The sequence below is a fragment of the Myxocyprinus asiaticus genome, chromosome 1 (assembly GCF_019703515.2).
Source record: "Myxocyprinus asiaticus isolate MX2 ecotype Aquarium Trade chromosome 1, UBuf_Myxa_2, whole genome shotgun sequence".
In the NCBI taxonomy this organism is placed as follows: Eukaryota; Metazoa; Chordata; class Actinopteri; order Cypriniformes; family Catostomidae; genus Myxocyprinus; species Myxocyprinus asiaticus.
Window position 1 is genome coordinate 15,650,607 of NC_059344.1, and position 13,040 is coordinate 15,663,646.

The 13,040-nt window shown below is 37.5% G+C and overlaps 2 protein-coding genes across 8 annotated transcripts in view; one reads left to right on the top strand and one right to left on the bottom strand.

The window, feature by feature from the left end:
• The window catches only part of LOC127441293 (zinc finger translocation-associated protein-like), an 11,944-nt gene extending 10,704 nt beyond the window's left edge, over positions 1–1,240 (bottom strand). The window contains exon 1 of the mRNA XM_051698520.1: positions 803–1,240. Coding sequence (XP_051554480.1) covers positions 803–929 — 127 coding nt within the window. The 5' untranslated portion in view covers positions 930–1,240. The remainder of the gene's footprint in view (positions 1–802) is intronic.
• A 4,416-nt stretch (positions 1,241–5,656) lies between these two features.
• The window catches only part of LOC127421828 (uncharacterized), a 28,176-nt gene continuing 20,792 nt past the window's right edge, over positions 5,657–13,040 (top strand). For 6 of the 7 annotated variants that reach the window (XR_007894134.1, XR_007894137.1, XM_051665025.1 and 3 more), the window contains exon 1: positions 5,657–5,756. The gene's annotated coding sequence lies outside the window, so the exon portion shown is untranslated. Of the gene's footprint in view, positions 5,870–13,040 lie in introns of all 7 variants that reach the window. The other variant, XM_051665109.1, reaches the window with a different exon arrangement.

Below are 13,040 nucleotides of genomic sequence, written 5' to 3' on the forward strand. Positions count from 1 at the left end.
ACATATATATATATATTTATATATATGCACACACACACACACACACACACACACACACACACATATATATATATATATATATATATATATATATATATATATATATATGTGTGTGTGTGTGTGTGTGTGTATATATATATATATATATATATATATGTGTGTGTGTGTGTGTGTGTGTATATATATATATATATGTGTGTGTGTGTGTGTGTGTGTGTGTGTGTATGTATATATATATATATATATATATATATACACACACACACACACACATACATACACATTATCTTTCATTCAAATTCATCTTTTCATGTTGTACTGGGTAAACAGCTGTATTATCATTAAGAGAAGTCGTCGTATTTAAATAATGTTGCTGACAACATGATGTTGCTCACATCAATTATCACATCACATCATCAATGTTGCTGACAAACTAAAAGTCATTTTCAGATGTTGTAATTATAAGGCCACCGCGCATTTAATAACCTGAAAATACTCATACTATTTTTATTTTAGAAAAAAATATTAACACTATTAATAATTCAGTATCATTTAAATGAATATTTAACTATGTGTACAACAAGGGGGCGGCGGCATAGTGTGACCCCGATGAATTTCCGCTAGGGGGCGCCAACGCATCGCGTCTACGGATCCAGCATGGTTATTTTGCCTTTGTTTATAGTGGAGCCCGTAAAACCAGGGGCCATGCCGCTGCTTGCTATTGTTCGTAACGGGGTTTAACGCTGCAGACAGAGAGCCATCGATACAATGGTCGAACTTAAGTGCTTAACAGAACACTTACCTGCTGAGAGGTCCCCCATGTGTCCCCGTGTAGGTGTCGCCTCCCCATGTTCTGTTTTTATTATTAATGAGCCCGTTTCTGTCTGCTCAGCTTTGTGCACGCACTCTTCGGTCTCGTTTCCCTCCATACCCGCGTTTCGGTATTTTAACGCACAGGATTCGCGCCTCTTGTACGTAGCTGTGTCACAACCGTAGGCTTTTGTAGATGCATTCGTCGTTTGGTTGGATAAATATCTGAAACGCGCACTCACCCATTACAGTGTGTTCAGTGTCTGTGTCTGCACTGAAGCCCACACCGCTGTTGTGTTTCTGGTTTAAGTAAACTTAACTTTTACGTGTCGATTTAAGTCGTAGCCTGATCGAAGCTGTTCTAAAGACCTGTCAAATGGTCGTTAAGTTTAGATGTTCTGCTCGTCTTTAGGGTGGAGAGCCGAGCTAGGGGCCCCTGGGGCTCCTTTAGGGGCTCCTGGGTAAATTTAAAGAGACAGTAGCTGCTGTCGTGCAGCAACGGGTGCATCATGGGGTCCGTCTGTTCTATTTTAACACAACATAAATGGGTAATTATTGGCATTTGTTCATATTTCAACTCTGAATTACAATTTTTTTTGTTTGTTTAACTAATTTTGATTAATTGGCTGAATACTCTCCTACAAATCATATTTCCCCACCTCAGGCATCAAAGCCCTTTTTATTATTTTCTATTTTTGTCTGATTTGGACACCTTTTGTTCTCACCCTGTCACTAACATAATGAAAGTGGTTTGCAAATGATTCTACACAATACTGGTTATAGAAATAAACATCTACCTACTGCTCATGTGTCCTTCATACCAATTTAATGACAACAAATATAACATTTATGACAGTATTCTCATGTTTATTTAATGAAGCTACAAATAGACAAATTCTGTGTGGTAGTTTTGTAAAAAAAGGTTTTAAAGTAAGATTTTTAACTAAAATCACAACTGTTTTGTGTGTGCTCACCCTCAACATGTCAGGCTGTGCTCAGCAAATATTAAATTTACTTTTAATTGTGTTCCCATTTTAATGATCCAATATCGTCACTATTATCCCAACCACGTCACAACTCTCCCATCACTAGGCTGCTTGCACTCGCATACTTTCACACCATGTTTCATTGAAGTAAACATATAGAATTTGTAATGTATAATATATTGACTATTCCATATATTTGTTACAGTATTCATAAATGAAGTGAATAACTCAACCCTGTCACAGGATGACAGTGAATACATGTGACAGGGTTGTGTGTGACGATGTTGTGGTTTTTTACTCAAAATTGCCACTGTTTCTCATGTGGTGTAGGACAGAAGACCACACAGCATGCATGAAATTAATATACTCTATATATACTGGCGGCCAAAAGTTTGGAACAATGTACATATTTTGCTCTTATGGAAAGAAATTGGTACTTTTATTCACCAAAGTGGCATTCAGCTGATCACAATGTATAGTTAGGACATTAATAATGTAAAAAATTACTATTAAAACTCTACTTCAAAGAGTTCTCATCAAAAAATCCTCCACATGCAGCAATGACAGCTTTGCAGATCCTTGGCATTCCAGCTGTCAGTTTGTCCAGATACTCAGGTGACATTTCACCCCACGCTTCCTGTAGCACTTGCAATAGATGTGGCTGTCTTGTCGGGCACTTCTCACACACCTTACAGTCTAGCTGATCCCACAAAAGCTCAATGGGGTTAAGATCCATAACACTCTTTTCCAATTATCTGTTGTCCAATGTTTGTGTTTCTTTGCCCACTCTAACCTTTTCTTTTTGTGTTTCTGTTTCAAAAGTGGCTTTTTCTTTGCAATTCTTCCCATAAGGCCTGCACCACTGAGTCTTCTCTTTATTGTTGTACATGAAACTGGTGTTGAGCGGGTAGAATTCAATGAAGCTGTCAGCTGAGGACATGTGAGGCATCTATTTCTCAAACTAGAGACTCTGATGTACTTATCCTCTTGTTTAGTTGTACATCTGGTCCTCCACATCTCTTTCTCTCCTTGTTAGAGCCAGTTGTCCTTTGTCTTTGAAGACTGTAGTGTACACCTTTGTATGAAATCTTCAGTTTTTTGGCAATTTCAAGCATTGCATAGCCTTCATTCCTCAAAACAATGATTGAGTGATGAGTTTCTAGAGAAAGACGTTTCTTTTTTGTCATTTTTGACCTAATATTGACCTTAAGACATGCCAGTCTATTGCATACTGTGGCAACTCAAAAACAAACACAAAGACAATGTTAAGCTTCATTTAATGAACCAAATATCTTTCAGCTGTGTTTGATATAATGGCAAGTGATTTTCTAGTTCCAAATTAGCAATTTAGCATGATTACTCAAGGATAAAGTGTTGGAGTGATGGCTGCTGGAAATGGGGCCTGTCTAGATTTGATCAAAAATGACTTTTTTCAAATAGTGATGGCGCTGTTTTTTACATCAGTAATGTCCTGACCATACTTTGTGATCAGTTGAATGCCACTTTGGTGAATTAAGGAGGGCGGAGGGGAGCTGTACTAGCTTGTTTTGATTATTGGGGGGGTTATAGACAGTGTGCACATTTTATTAATTATTTTCTAGGTACAAATTCAGTGAAGTGCCTCACGGACATGACAAAATGCTTGTTATAAGATCGACAGAAGATATTCTTTTATGATAAAAATTATTTTCATGCCAAAATTATTTTAATTAATTATAATGGAGATATCAACATCTTGTAAAATGCTTCCAACATTTCATTTTCACCACAAATTTAAAAAGTATGAGAGACTGAAATAGAATCCTGAGAATGACCCACAAATTGCATCAGTTTGTTATCAAATTGATTAATTTTGTACATACATAAATCTAATGTTTTATTTATGAATCACAAAGTTTGATTCATTATTTTTTTATATTTTCTATTTTTGGATTGCAGCCACAGTTTGACAGCAAAAGTAGCAAGTGACATCAGTGCATTTGCAAAATATCCTGAATAAAATGATGCAAATTAGAGTACATATTTGTTTAGTTAGTCCTTGTGAGGAAGCTTTATTTGGCATGGTATAAAGTGTTTACTTTGCCAAAGCATTAATAAATATACATGCATAAATTTTTAAGACACACTATTTGATATATATGAATTTCATTGCATTAAATAACAAAATATCAAACAAAGTGGCATCTGTGTTTACATTTAACCATCTAGTCCCTAGGCTATTTTTAGTGAATGTTTGATGTCAGTTCCCTTCAGGTGCCCTAGCAAAGTAATCACAGGTGTAGTTCATCACATTATAACAACAGGTTCCACTAAGTTTGACAACTACAGAAATAAACCAAATATTCAGTGTGTTTACATGCACACCAATACGCTTATACTCCCAAAAATCAGCTTATTTAAAAAATCAGACAAAGCAAGAAACCTGCGTTTACATGAGATTTAAAATAATTGCGTTATTCTCTGCTTCTGATGTCAAAACGTAAAAAGGCATGCGCACAACACCTGCGCAAATTGGATAAGCCAGTAAGAATGCTGATTAAGGTGTTTACATGCAACGTGAAATCGGAGAAATGGGAAAAATCGACCTGTGTCAATCGGTTTATTCTTACGCCGTTTATGACCTAACACTGATAAAGGAACGCCATATAATGGGTTTACATGACCACACACGTTGTCGGCTTATGGCACATTCAATGAGCGTGTTTACATGCACTTTCTTACACTGATTATGCTTAATATACTGACAACATGTGTTGTCCTGTAAACGCATTAAATGGCTTTCCTTTATCATCAGCTTATGTATGTGATAAAGATCATAAACGGCATCAGAATAAATCGATCGACACGGGTAGATTTTTGCCCTTTACGCAAATTTCACATTGCATGTAAACCACTTAACCGGCGTTCTTATCGGCTTATTCAATGTGCGCAGTTGTTGTGCGCATGACTGTTTACATTTTGATGTCAAAAGCAGAGAATAACCCGATGATTACAAGTGTCACGTAATTGCGGTTTTCTTGCGTTGCCGATTTATTGGTTTGCATGTAAACCTATAAAATGGTTTATTTCAATAAGCTGATTTTTGGTAGTTATTGGCGTACTGGTGTGCATGTAAACGGGCTCACTTTTTGTCATAGTTTTGAACGGTATATCTATTGTTTTATGGCCCATTCTAGCCTATTGTTTAATTTAAAACCTGCTAAACTCTTTTTGTAAAATGATTTGCTTGGAAAGGATGCTTGTGTTATCTTTCTTTAAAATAAATCCCATTTGGTTAGTTATTGTGTTATGCAATACTGACACTTTCTCATACATTCTCAAGTGTGGCTTCAGAATCCAAATAATTCACGGCCACTCCATAAACACACTACCAGTTTAAGTTTTATACTTTGCAAACAAATGATTATAAATTGTTCAACTGTAAACCAAAAACCCACTCATCATTCACAGTCAGGGCCGTAGCAACTAATTCTGAGCCCCTCTATTGCCCAGGCCTCTTACCTATTAAAATAATACAGTTTTGAATTTGTCGTGGGCCTCCTGGACCTTTGGGCCCCTAGAATTGTTACTGCCTTTCACCCCACTAGCTACAGCCCTGTTCACAGTGCAAGGCCTTTAAAATGGAAACAATCCTGCCTTTATTATGCACATAGACTGATAATTTTGCTTTAAATATAATAGACCGATAATTAGTCATCTTTGCACCTGCCTTGCTATGTCTGTTCCTTAAATGAATAACAAAATCGTTTTTAGTGAGTGCAGACGCTACTGCTTTATCTATCCCACCCACCCGCGCGCACACACACACAAACACACACACTGTAGATTCCTACATCCTGGTACTTTTACCGTTGTCAAAAAAAAAAGGCTGCCTGGGGAAGCGATTGCAGTGTCCTGGCTGTGTGAGCTAAAAGTCCAAGGTCTCTCAAACTGTCCCGGAAAGTAACGGGTGACTACCAGGTAAAAACCCAAACGCATACTTTGCGCATGATGTATTGATATGTCGCAGCATGATTTACTACAAAGATACGACAGTTCACGCGCAGACATACAGCAGCAGCTCATGAGGACAGGTAAGGAAGAGGACATTGTTAATTGTCTCTGTCTTGCACTAGAGACAGCGGCAGTGAATATGTAAAATCACTCCCAAAATGTGCCTTCATAGGATGTGTTTACTTTAATATTTTTATAAACATCGTTTGGAATTTGCGACAGCATCAATTCAAATTCAAATCAAAGGGTCAGGTTAAGACAGACACAATAGAAATTGTGTCTTCAGCTTTTGATTGTGAGACAAGGTTTAAAGTGACAGTAACGTGTTTGTTCCTCATTTTGCATGTCCTTTCCTTATGATTATTTAAAATTCCTTTACTATTAAGTTTAAAAATCTTATTGATATTGTCATCACATTCACATTTTCTCCATTTACGTAATGTTTTAAAACTATAGAAATACCTTTTATTAGCAATGAGCACAACACAGGTGTAGCCTAATTATCCCTTAAAGGCATACCTCGGGTTTTTACTGACCCGGGACCTCATTTCACCTCCTTTACCTCATCTATTTTTTTGGAGCACCACTTCTTTTGTATTCCTCAAACTTTCTCTTATGAATCATCTAACAATAAAAAAATGGCAAAATTGCATGTGTGTGTGTATGTGTATGTATGTAGGTGTGTGTGTGTGTGTGTGTGTGTGTGTGTGTGTGTGTGTGTGTGTGTGTGTGTCTGAGATGATATTCTTCTCACCACAATTGTACAGAGCGGTTATCTGAGTTACCGTAGACCAGGGGTTGGCAAACTTTTTGACATGGAGTGCCATTTTTTTTATTTTCCTAGTCAATGGCTGTGCCGACATTTAGAGTGTTTATGTGCAGAAAATGACAACTGGTCAAAAAAAAAAAAAAAAAGATGTGTGTTTTCAGACTAGAGCCTGACCGATACCGATTTTAGAGAGGGAAAATTAACCGATTACTGATATGGTGGCCGATATATTTAATTTTTGAGCTGGAATGAAAACAGACCTTTTCTATGTGGATTTTTCACCAATTTTGCACCGATAGGACTATGCAAAGGTACTCAGAAGGCTGCTTTCTTAAACAAATATTTTTATCAAAGAACATTTGACATTATTATTATTCATTGTCAACAAATTCTAGAAATGAACACTGAGAAAATAAAGAATAAATAAAAATACAATAAATAGCTAAATAAACATCAGTACTGTTTAGTATCAGTCAAATGCTGACCGTTTAAATAAAGAATAAATAAAAATAAAATTAAAATAAATAGCTTAATAAACATCAATACTGTTTAGTATCAGTCAAATGCTGACCATTAAAATAAAGAATAAATAAAAATAAAATTAAAATAAATAGCTTAATAAACATCAGTATTACTGTTTAGTATCAGTCAAATGCTGACTATATTAATACTGCCGAGACGAGAGATAAACAGCGGCAGCGGTGTTACACCGTATTCTGCTATACAAGTTCAGGGGAAACTTTCAACGGTGGAAAACCAGACTTTTAAATATTACATTTTGTAAATGCAATGACTGAAATTGTTCAGTTGAAGGGGGTACCAAACTGTGAATCCTGAACAAAACAGTTTGGTATATACATGTTTACACATTAGCTTCCACTCAGCTGACAAGCAATGAAAGTAGCTACATGATTAGCTAGTTAGCTATAAGCTTGTTGTCACGGAGAGTAAAAGACGGACATTGTTTATTTTACTTTCCAGCATTGTGTCTCACCAACTAGGTAATAACATAGCGTGAGCTGCAAAAAGATGCTCTGATGCTTACCTTTCAATCTGCTACATTACTGACTGCACTGACAAACTATAGCTGGCTAACAGCAAACAGACATGAGTGACATGGTTGTCAGGGACAAGGTTAATGTGATATTAGTTATATTGAAAAGGGAAAATGATGGGGTCATTTTTTATTAACTTTCCAGTATGTATTTCACAAACTAGTAAGCAATTTACCATGAAGAGACACAACTCTACTCCACCCTGTCTGCAGAGCCACGTCAGCTCAGCTCTGTAAACAATGGAGTCAGAGCGCTATGACACCAATTCTAAAGCATTGTTTTCTGCATTATATGTTCTGAAAAAAGTTTTCATATACGCCGATACCGATATATCGGTGAAAGGCTAATATCGGCCGACCGATATATCGGTCCGGCACTATTTCAGACCTTGAATGATGCAAAGAAAACAAGTTCATATTAATTTTTAAACAACACAATACAAACATTTTAACTTAGGAAGAGTTCAGAAATCAATATTTGGTGGAATAACCCTGATTTTCAATCACAACTTTCATGTGTCTTTGCACGCTTTCTGCCAGTCTTTCACATTGCTGACTTTATGCCACTCCTGGCACAAAGATTCAAGCAAGAATTCATCAGACACTGGAATGGAATATCGCGCGCCGTTTTGCGGACCTCTTCAGCCTGTCATGACCCGTTCAGCTTATCGCGGCCCGTTTCCCCCGTTTCTCGGCCGGCCCACCGGGAAAAGTTCCGGTTTTCCCTATGGACATTCCGCCCCTGTGTAGAGATACTGATTTAAGAAGAATTTGGAGTGGACTCACTTGTGAAAATGTTTCTATTTTGCATTTTTCTAATTTAATGGTTTATTTTTTTTTTTTATTACAAAATATATTATCAGCATAACAGTTTGAGTGAAAACCCGATGATTATGATATAATCATGATCCTGCATGTGAATTTTCACAGAGCATCTTAAGTGCTTTAATAAAAGAAACCTGTCCTTTTGTAGGCTACTAAATGAGTTACAGTTAATGTCACAAATTTGCTTATTTGATTACTGAGCACGAAATTTTGTGCAATCTTAAATATTTTTTATATTATGTCATACTACATTTTCAAAATCACACAGAGGGGTAATTACTAGCACGCAATCAACAGCGAGAGTGGAGCTGGCTATTTTACTTGTATGAAGTTTTTCGCACCTGCATTGCAATCTACATCTTGATGTAATCCTTCCTCATGATCACACAGCATGTTTTCATGAGCCGAATGGGAGACTATTAAAGTGCGAAGAGACTCGCGCTGTGTGCAAGCCATTCGCACATCACAAGCAATAGCCATTTTCGGTGAATCACACCTACCAAATCCTAAAACTTTATTTCCAGGATTAATTTATATTTTGATTAGACTCAGTTTTCTCTTTTAATCTTTTAATGTAATTTTGAGTGTGAATGGTTAAAGGAGGGTGTACCTGTTGCTGGGTTGGAAATCTCAAGGATTCATAGTGGTGTTTTCCTTATTACATCACATGTTGTTCTGAAAGCAAAAAGAAACAAAGTGTCATCCACACAGCCTGACTGAAGCAAAGCGGGCGCGTTTACTCGCGTGATTAACCAAACGTGAAGTGCTGCCGGCTCGTGATGCGCAAATGGCTTGCACGAGTCTGTTGGGTATACTGCAGTCTCATCACATTTTTACTTTTTGTTTAGTCTCCCATTCAGCTCATGAAAACATTTTGTATGGTCATGAGGAAGGATTACATCAAGATGTAGATTGGAATGCAGGTGCGGAATTTCATCTAAATAAAATAGTCTACTCCTCTCTCGCTGTTGCTGGCGTGCCAGTGATTACCCCTCTGCGTGCCAATGCTGGCACGCATGCCATAGGTTGCCGACCCCTGCCGTAGACTTTGTTAGTTCAAACCAGTCTGGCCATTCTTTGTTGACCTCTCTCATCAACAAGGTGTTTCCTTCTGCAAAACTGCCACTCACTGGATGTTTTTTGTTTTTGGCACAAAGAGTTAATTCTAGAGTTAAAGTTCACATCAACCATCAGAATGGGGAAAATGTAATCTCAGTGATTTAGACCGTGGCATGATTGTTGGTGCCAGATGGGCTGGTTTGAGTATTTCTGTAACTGCTGATCTCCTGGGATTTTCACACACAACAGTCCCTAGTATTTACTACGAATGGTGCGAAAAACAAAAAACATCTAGTGAGTGGCAGTTCTGTAGACAGAAACACCTTATTGATGAAAGAGGTCAACAGAGAATGGCCAGACTGGTTCGAACTGACAAAGTCTACGGTAACTCGGATAATCCAGATATATATTATTATTGTTGTTCAATTACCATAAGTGTATAGAGTCTGTAGTGGCCTGAGATATGTAGTAGTGTCGCAATATATATTTCCACTTCTGTAAATCATATGAAATAATCCTAAAAATATCACTTTATATCACAGGATATCAGTTTTTTATTTTTTTGTTTATTGCAATGCAAATGAGTCCCATATTCATACAAATGACTACTATATCACATTGATTTTCTGTGACAATGGTAAATTATCAGTATCCCACTGCTACGATTCACTGTGTTTTGCCTCTGTCATCTGATCCCCCCGGACTACACCTCCCATAATCCCCTGATCTGATCACTTCCAGCTGTTCCCAGTTATTCTCACCTGTGTTCAGTTCCCTTATTAGTCAGTGTGTATTTAATGCCCTGTTGTTTGCTTAGTCCTTGTGAGTTGTTATGTGTGTTTATCCAGTTTGTGCTCCGAGTTCTAGCCTGTTTGGTTTGGTTTTGTTCTGTTCTTGTTTCCTGGTTCCTAGTTTTGCCCTGTTCTGTGTTTATCCAGTCTTGTATTAAAGTTGCTGCACTTAGATCCTGCTCCTGTGACCTCCCTCATTGTAACACCCATATGCGTGTACACATACATATTATACGTTATTTGTTACTCAAGGTGGCACTGTTGTTTCAGTGATTTGGCTTGATTTACATTTGACTGCTGTTTGATGAAGAAACATTGAGGAAGTAAACCATAGCAAGTGTAACACATGAATAGTATGTTTTGGCTATTGTCATTTGGGTACACAAATGAAATTCTGTAATACGTCTATTTAGACTCCATAGGTGCCTGAGAAAATGCATATGTGCAACTTATGTGTTGCTTGTGTGTTAAAGTAATAGTTCCCCCAAAATGAAAATTCTCTCATAATTTTCTCACCCTCATGCCATCCCAGATGTGTTTGACTTTCTTCTTCAGAACTCAAATGAAGATTTTTAGAAGAATATTTCAGCTCTGTAGGTCCATAAAATGCAAGTGAATGGGTGCCAACATTTTTGAAGCTCCAAAAAGCACATATAACCATCATAAAACTAATCCAACTCCAGTGGATTAATTAATGTCTTCAGAAGTGAAGCACTAGGTGTGTGTAAGAAAAAGATCAATATTTAAATTGGTCGAGGTCACACGGCCTCTCGTGTGACATAAGCACATTGGCACCATAAAAGTACTCCATACAACCCATGCACTATATATAAGTCTTTTGATGCTACTACATAAATAGCTTTGGAACAGGCCGAAATCTATGTTGTTATTCACTGAAATTGTCCCCTCTACTGTAGTTTTCAAATCTCATCCACACTTGTGTTTATTCAAACTTGGTGCTTAAAGATGCATCACTTAGATGCATGAAATACTTTTAAGCACTCAGAATGAAGTGTGATAAATAGATTAATAAGCTCAGTATGTAATATTCTTGCCTGTTGTACATGCTATTTTCATCCCATGAACTCATATTTACATATATTTTGCAGATGTTTTTATACAAAGTAACCTGCAAATGAAGAATGCTGCTACAGGCAGTAGTAATATAAGTGCTGCAATAAAAAGGGCCAAAACTGGCTTGAAAAGAACGAGATAATTAGTAAAGAGTAGATTTATTAATTATAATAGAAAGTGTTGTAAGTGCTTAAAAGGTTGTAGATCAAGCGCTCCAAGAGTTCTGTCCAAAGACATTTCTTGAAAATGGATCATTTAAAACTTGGGTAAAACCCAAAGTAGGCTAGATACTTCGGTCAGATGCGGAAGCCTGTACAGGACGTGTGATACAAATTTTGTCATCGGCATTGTGCTTGACTCAAGCACTGAACATGTGCAGTCTGATTGTTCTAGCCTGCATACTCTAAACGCAGAAAATGCGCATCCGTCTGGATTTATTTGCACTAATTAGTGGGTTCACAAGGTGGCAGCACTCACAGTTGAGCCATTGCTCTCACAAAGAATTGCTAGAAAATTGCCACTAAACATATGGAGATGAAGTCGGAAACAACAACAGTGGATATGCACATCAAGAATACGTATGTGAGGAGTTCAGGCGATTCCTTCAGACTCGAGCTATGCAAATGCAGGAATTTAAAGACATCTTTATGGGTCTAAACTCCTGAAGAGTAATAGTCCATATGCCAACAGCCTGTTTATGCACGCACAGACAAAAGAAGTATACTTTGAAAGGCTAGCGTTCAACTGTACGCAGATTACTTAGCGCTGGCTTCAAAAACCAATGTATACTTTGGGCTTTAGTCTTTGCAAGTTGATATTTTCTAAATTTGTGACAAGAATTACTAAATACAGTCTTTTGTGATTTTTTTTTTAAAGAATTCAAAGCTTCTTGTTCTGAAGCCTAGATCTAAATTTAATCACATTAATGTCAACACTTATTGCAGCAGGTAGGATTGCCGACAACGCATGTGGGGCAAATGCCCTGGGGCCCCAGACCCACATAGAGGGCCCCATCCCCCAGTGCCAGTCACTTCTTTGAAACAACACATGAGCCCTTATTTTTTTCATGTAGTTTCATATTCTGTAGCCCATAATGTAATGGAGGGCCCCTTCTCAGAGTCCCAACCATGCCTCTGGAGGAGCACAGGGGCCCCAGAATTTCACTTTTGTTACATGATTATGTACTCAAACAGAGTCCCCCCTCTGGAAAACAAACTCTCAACGGAGGAGCCCATCCTTTCCCTACCCCCAACAAAATGCTATGGAGGACTCATCCTCGAGCACATTCTGGAACAGGCTTACTACATGTCAAATTTCAATACCAACTAGAAAATTAAAGTTCGTTAAGATAAACTTTGAATGTTGGCTTGAAAAAAACATTGCATGAACATTTGAATAAACTTGAAAGTTACGTTTCAAGGTTACTTAGGCCTTTTGTTGACATTGGCAGGGTGCTCTGAGTTTGCTAGGCAGTTGCTATGTTCTTGCTAGGGTGCTCTGGATGGTTTCTAGGGCATTGCTAGGATGTTCTGAGTGTTTGCCATGGCATTGCTAGGTAAATAATCCTTGCAAAGTCAAGTTTTAAACTATAGATCTGTTTTCGTTATAGTAGAATCTTATCTTCACTTTGCTGAACTGTAACACTGAGCTTAGGCTGTGTTAGAGAACATACTGAATTT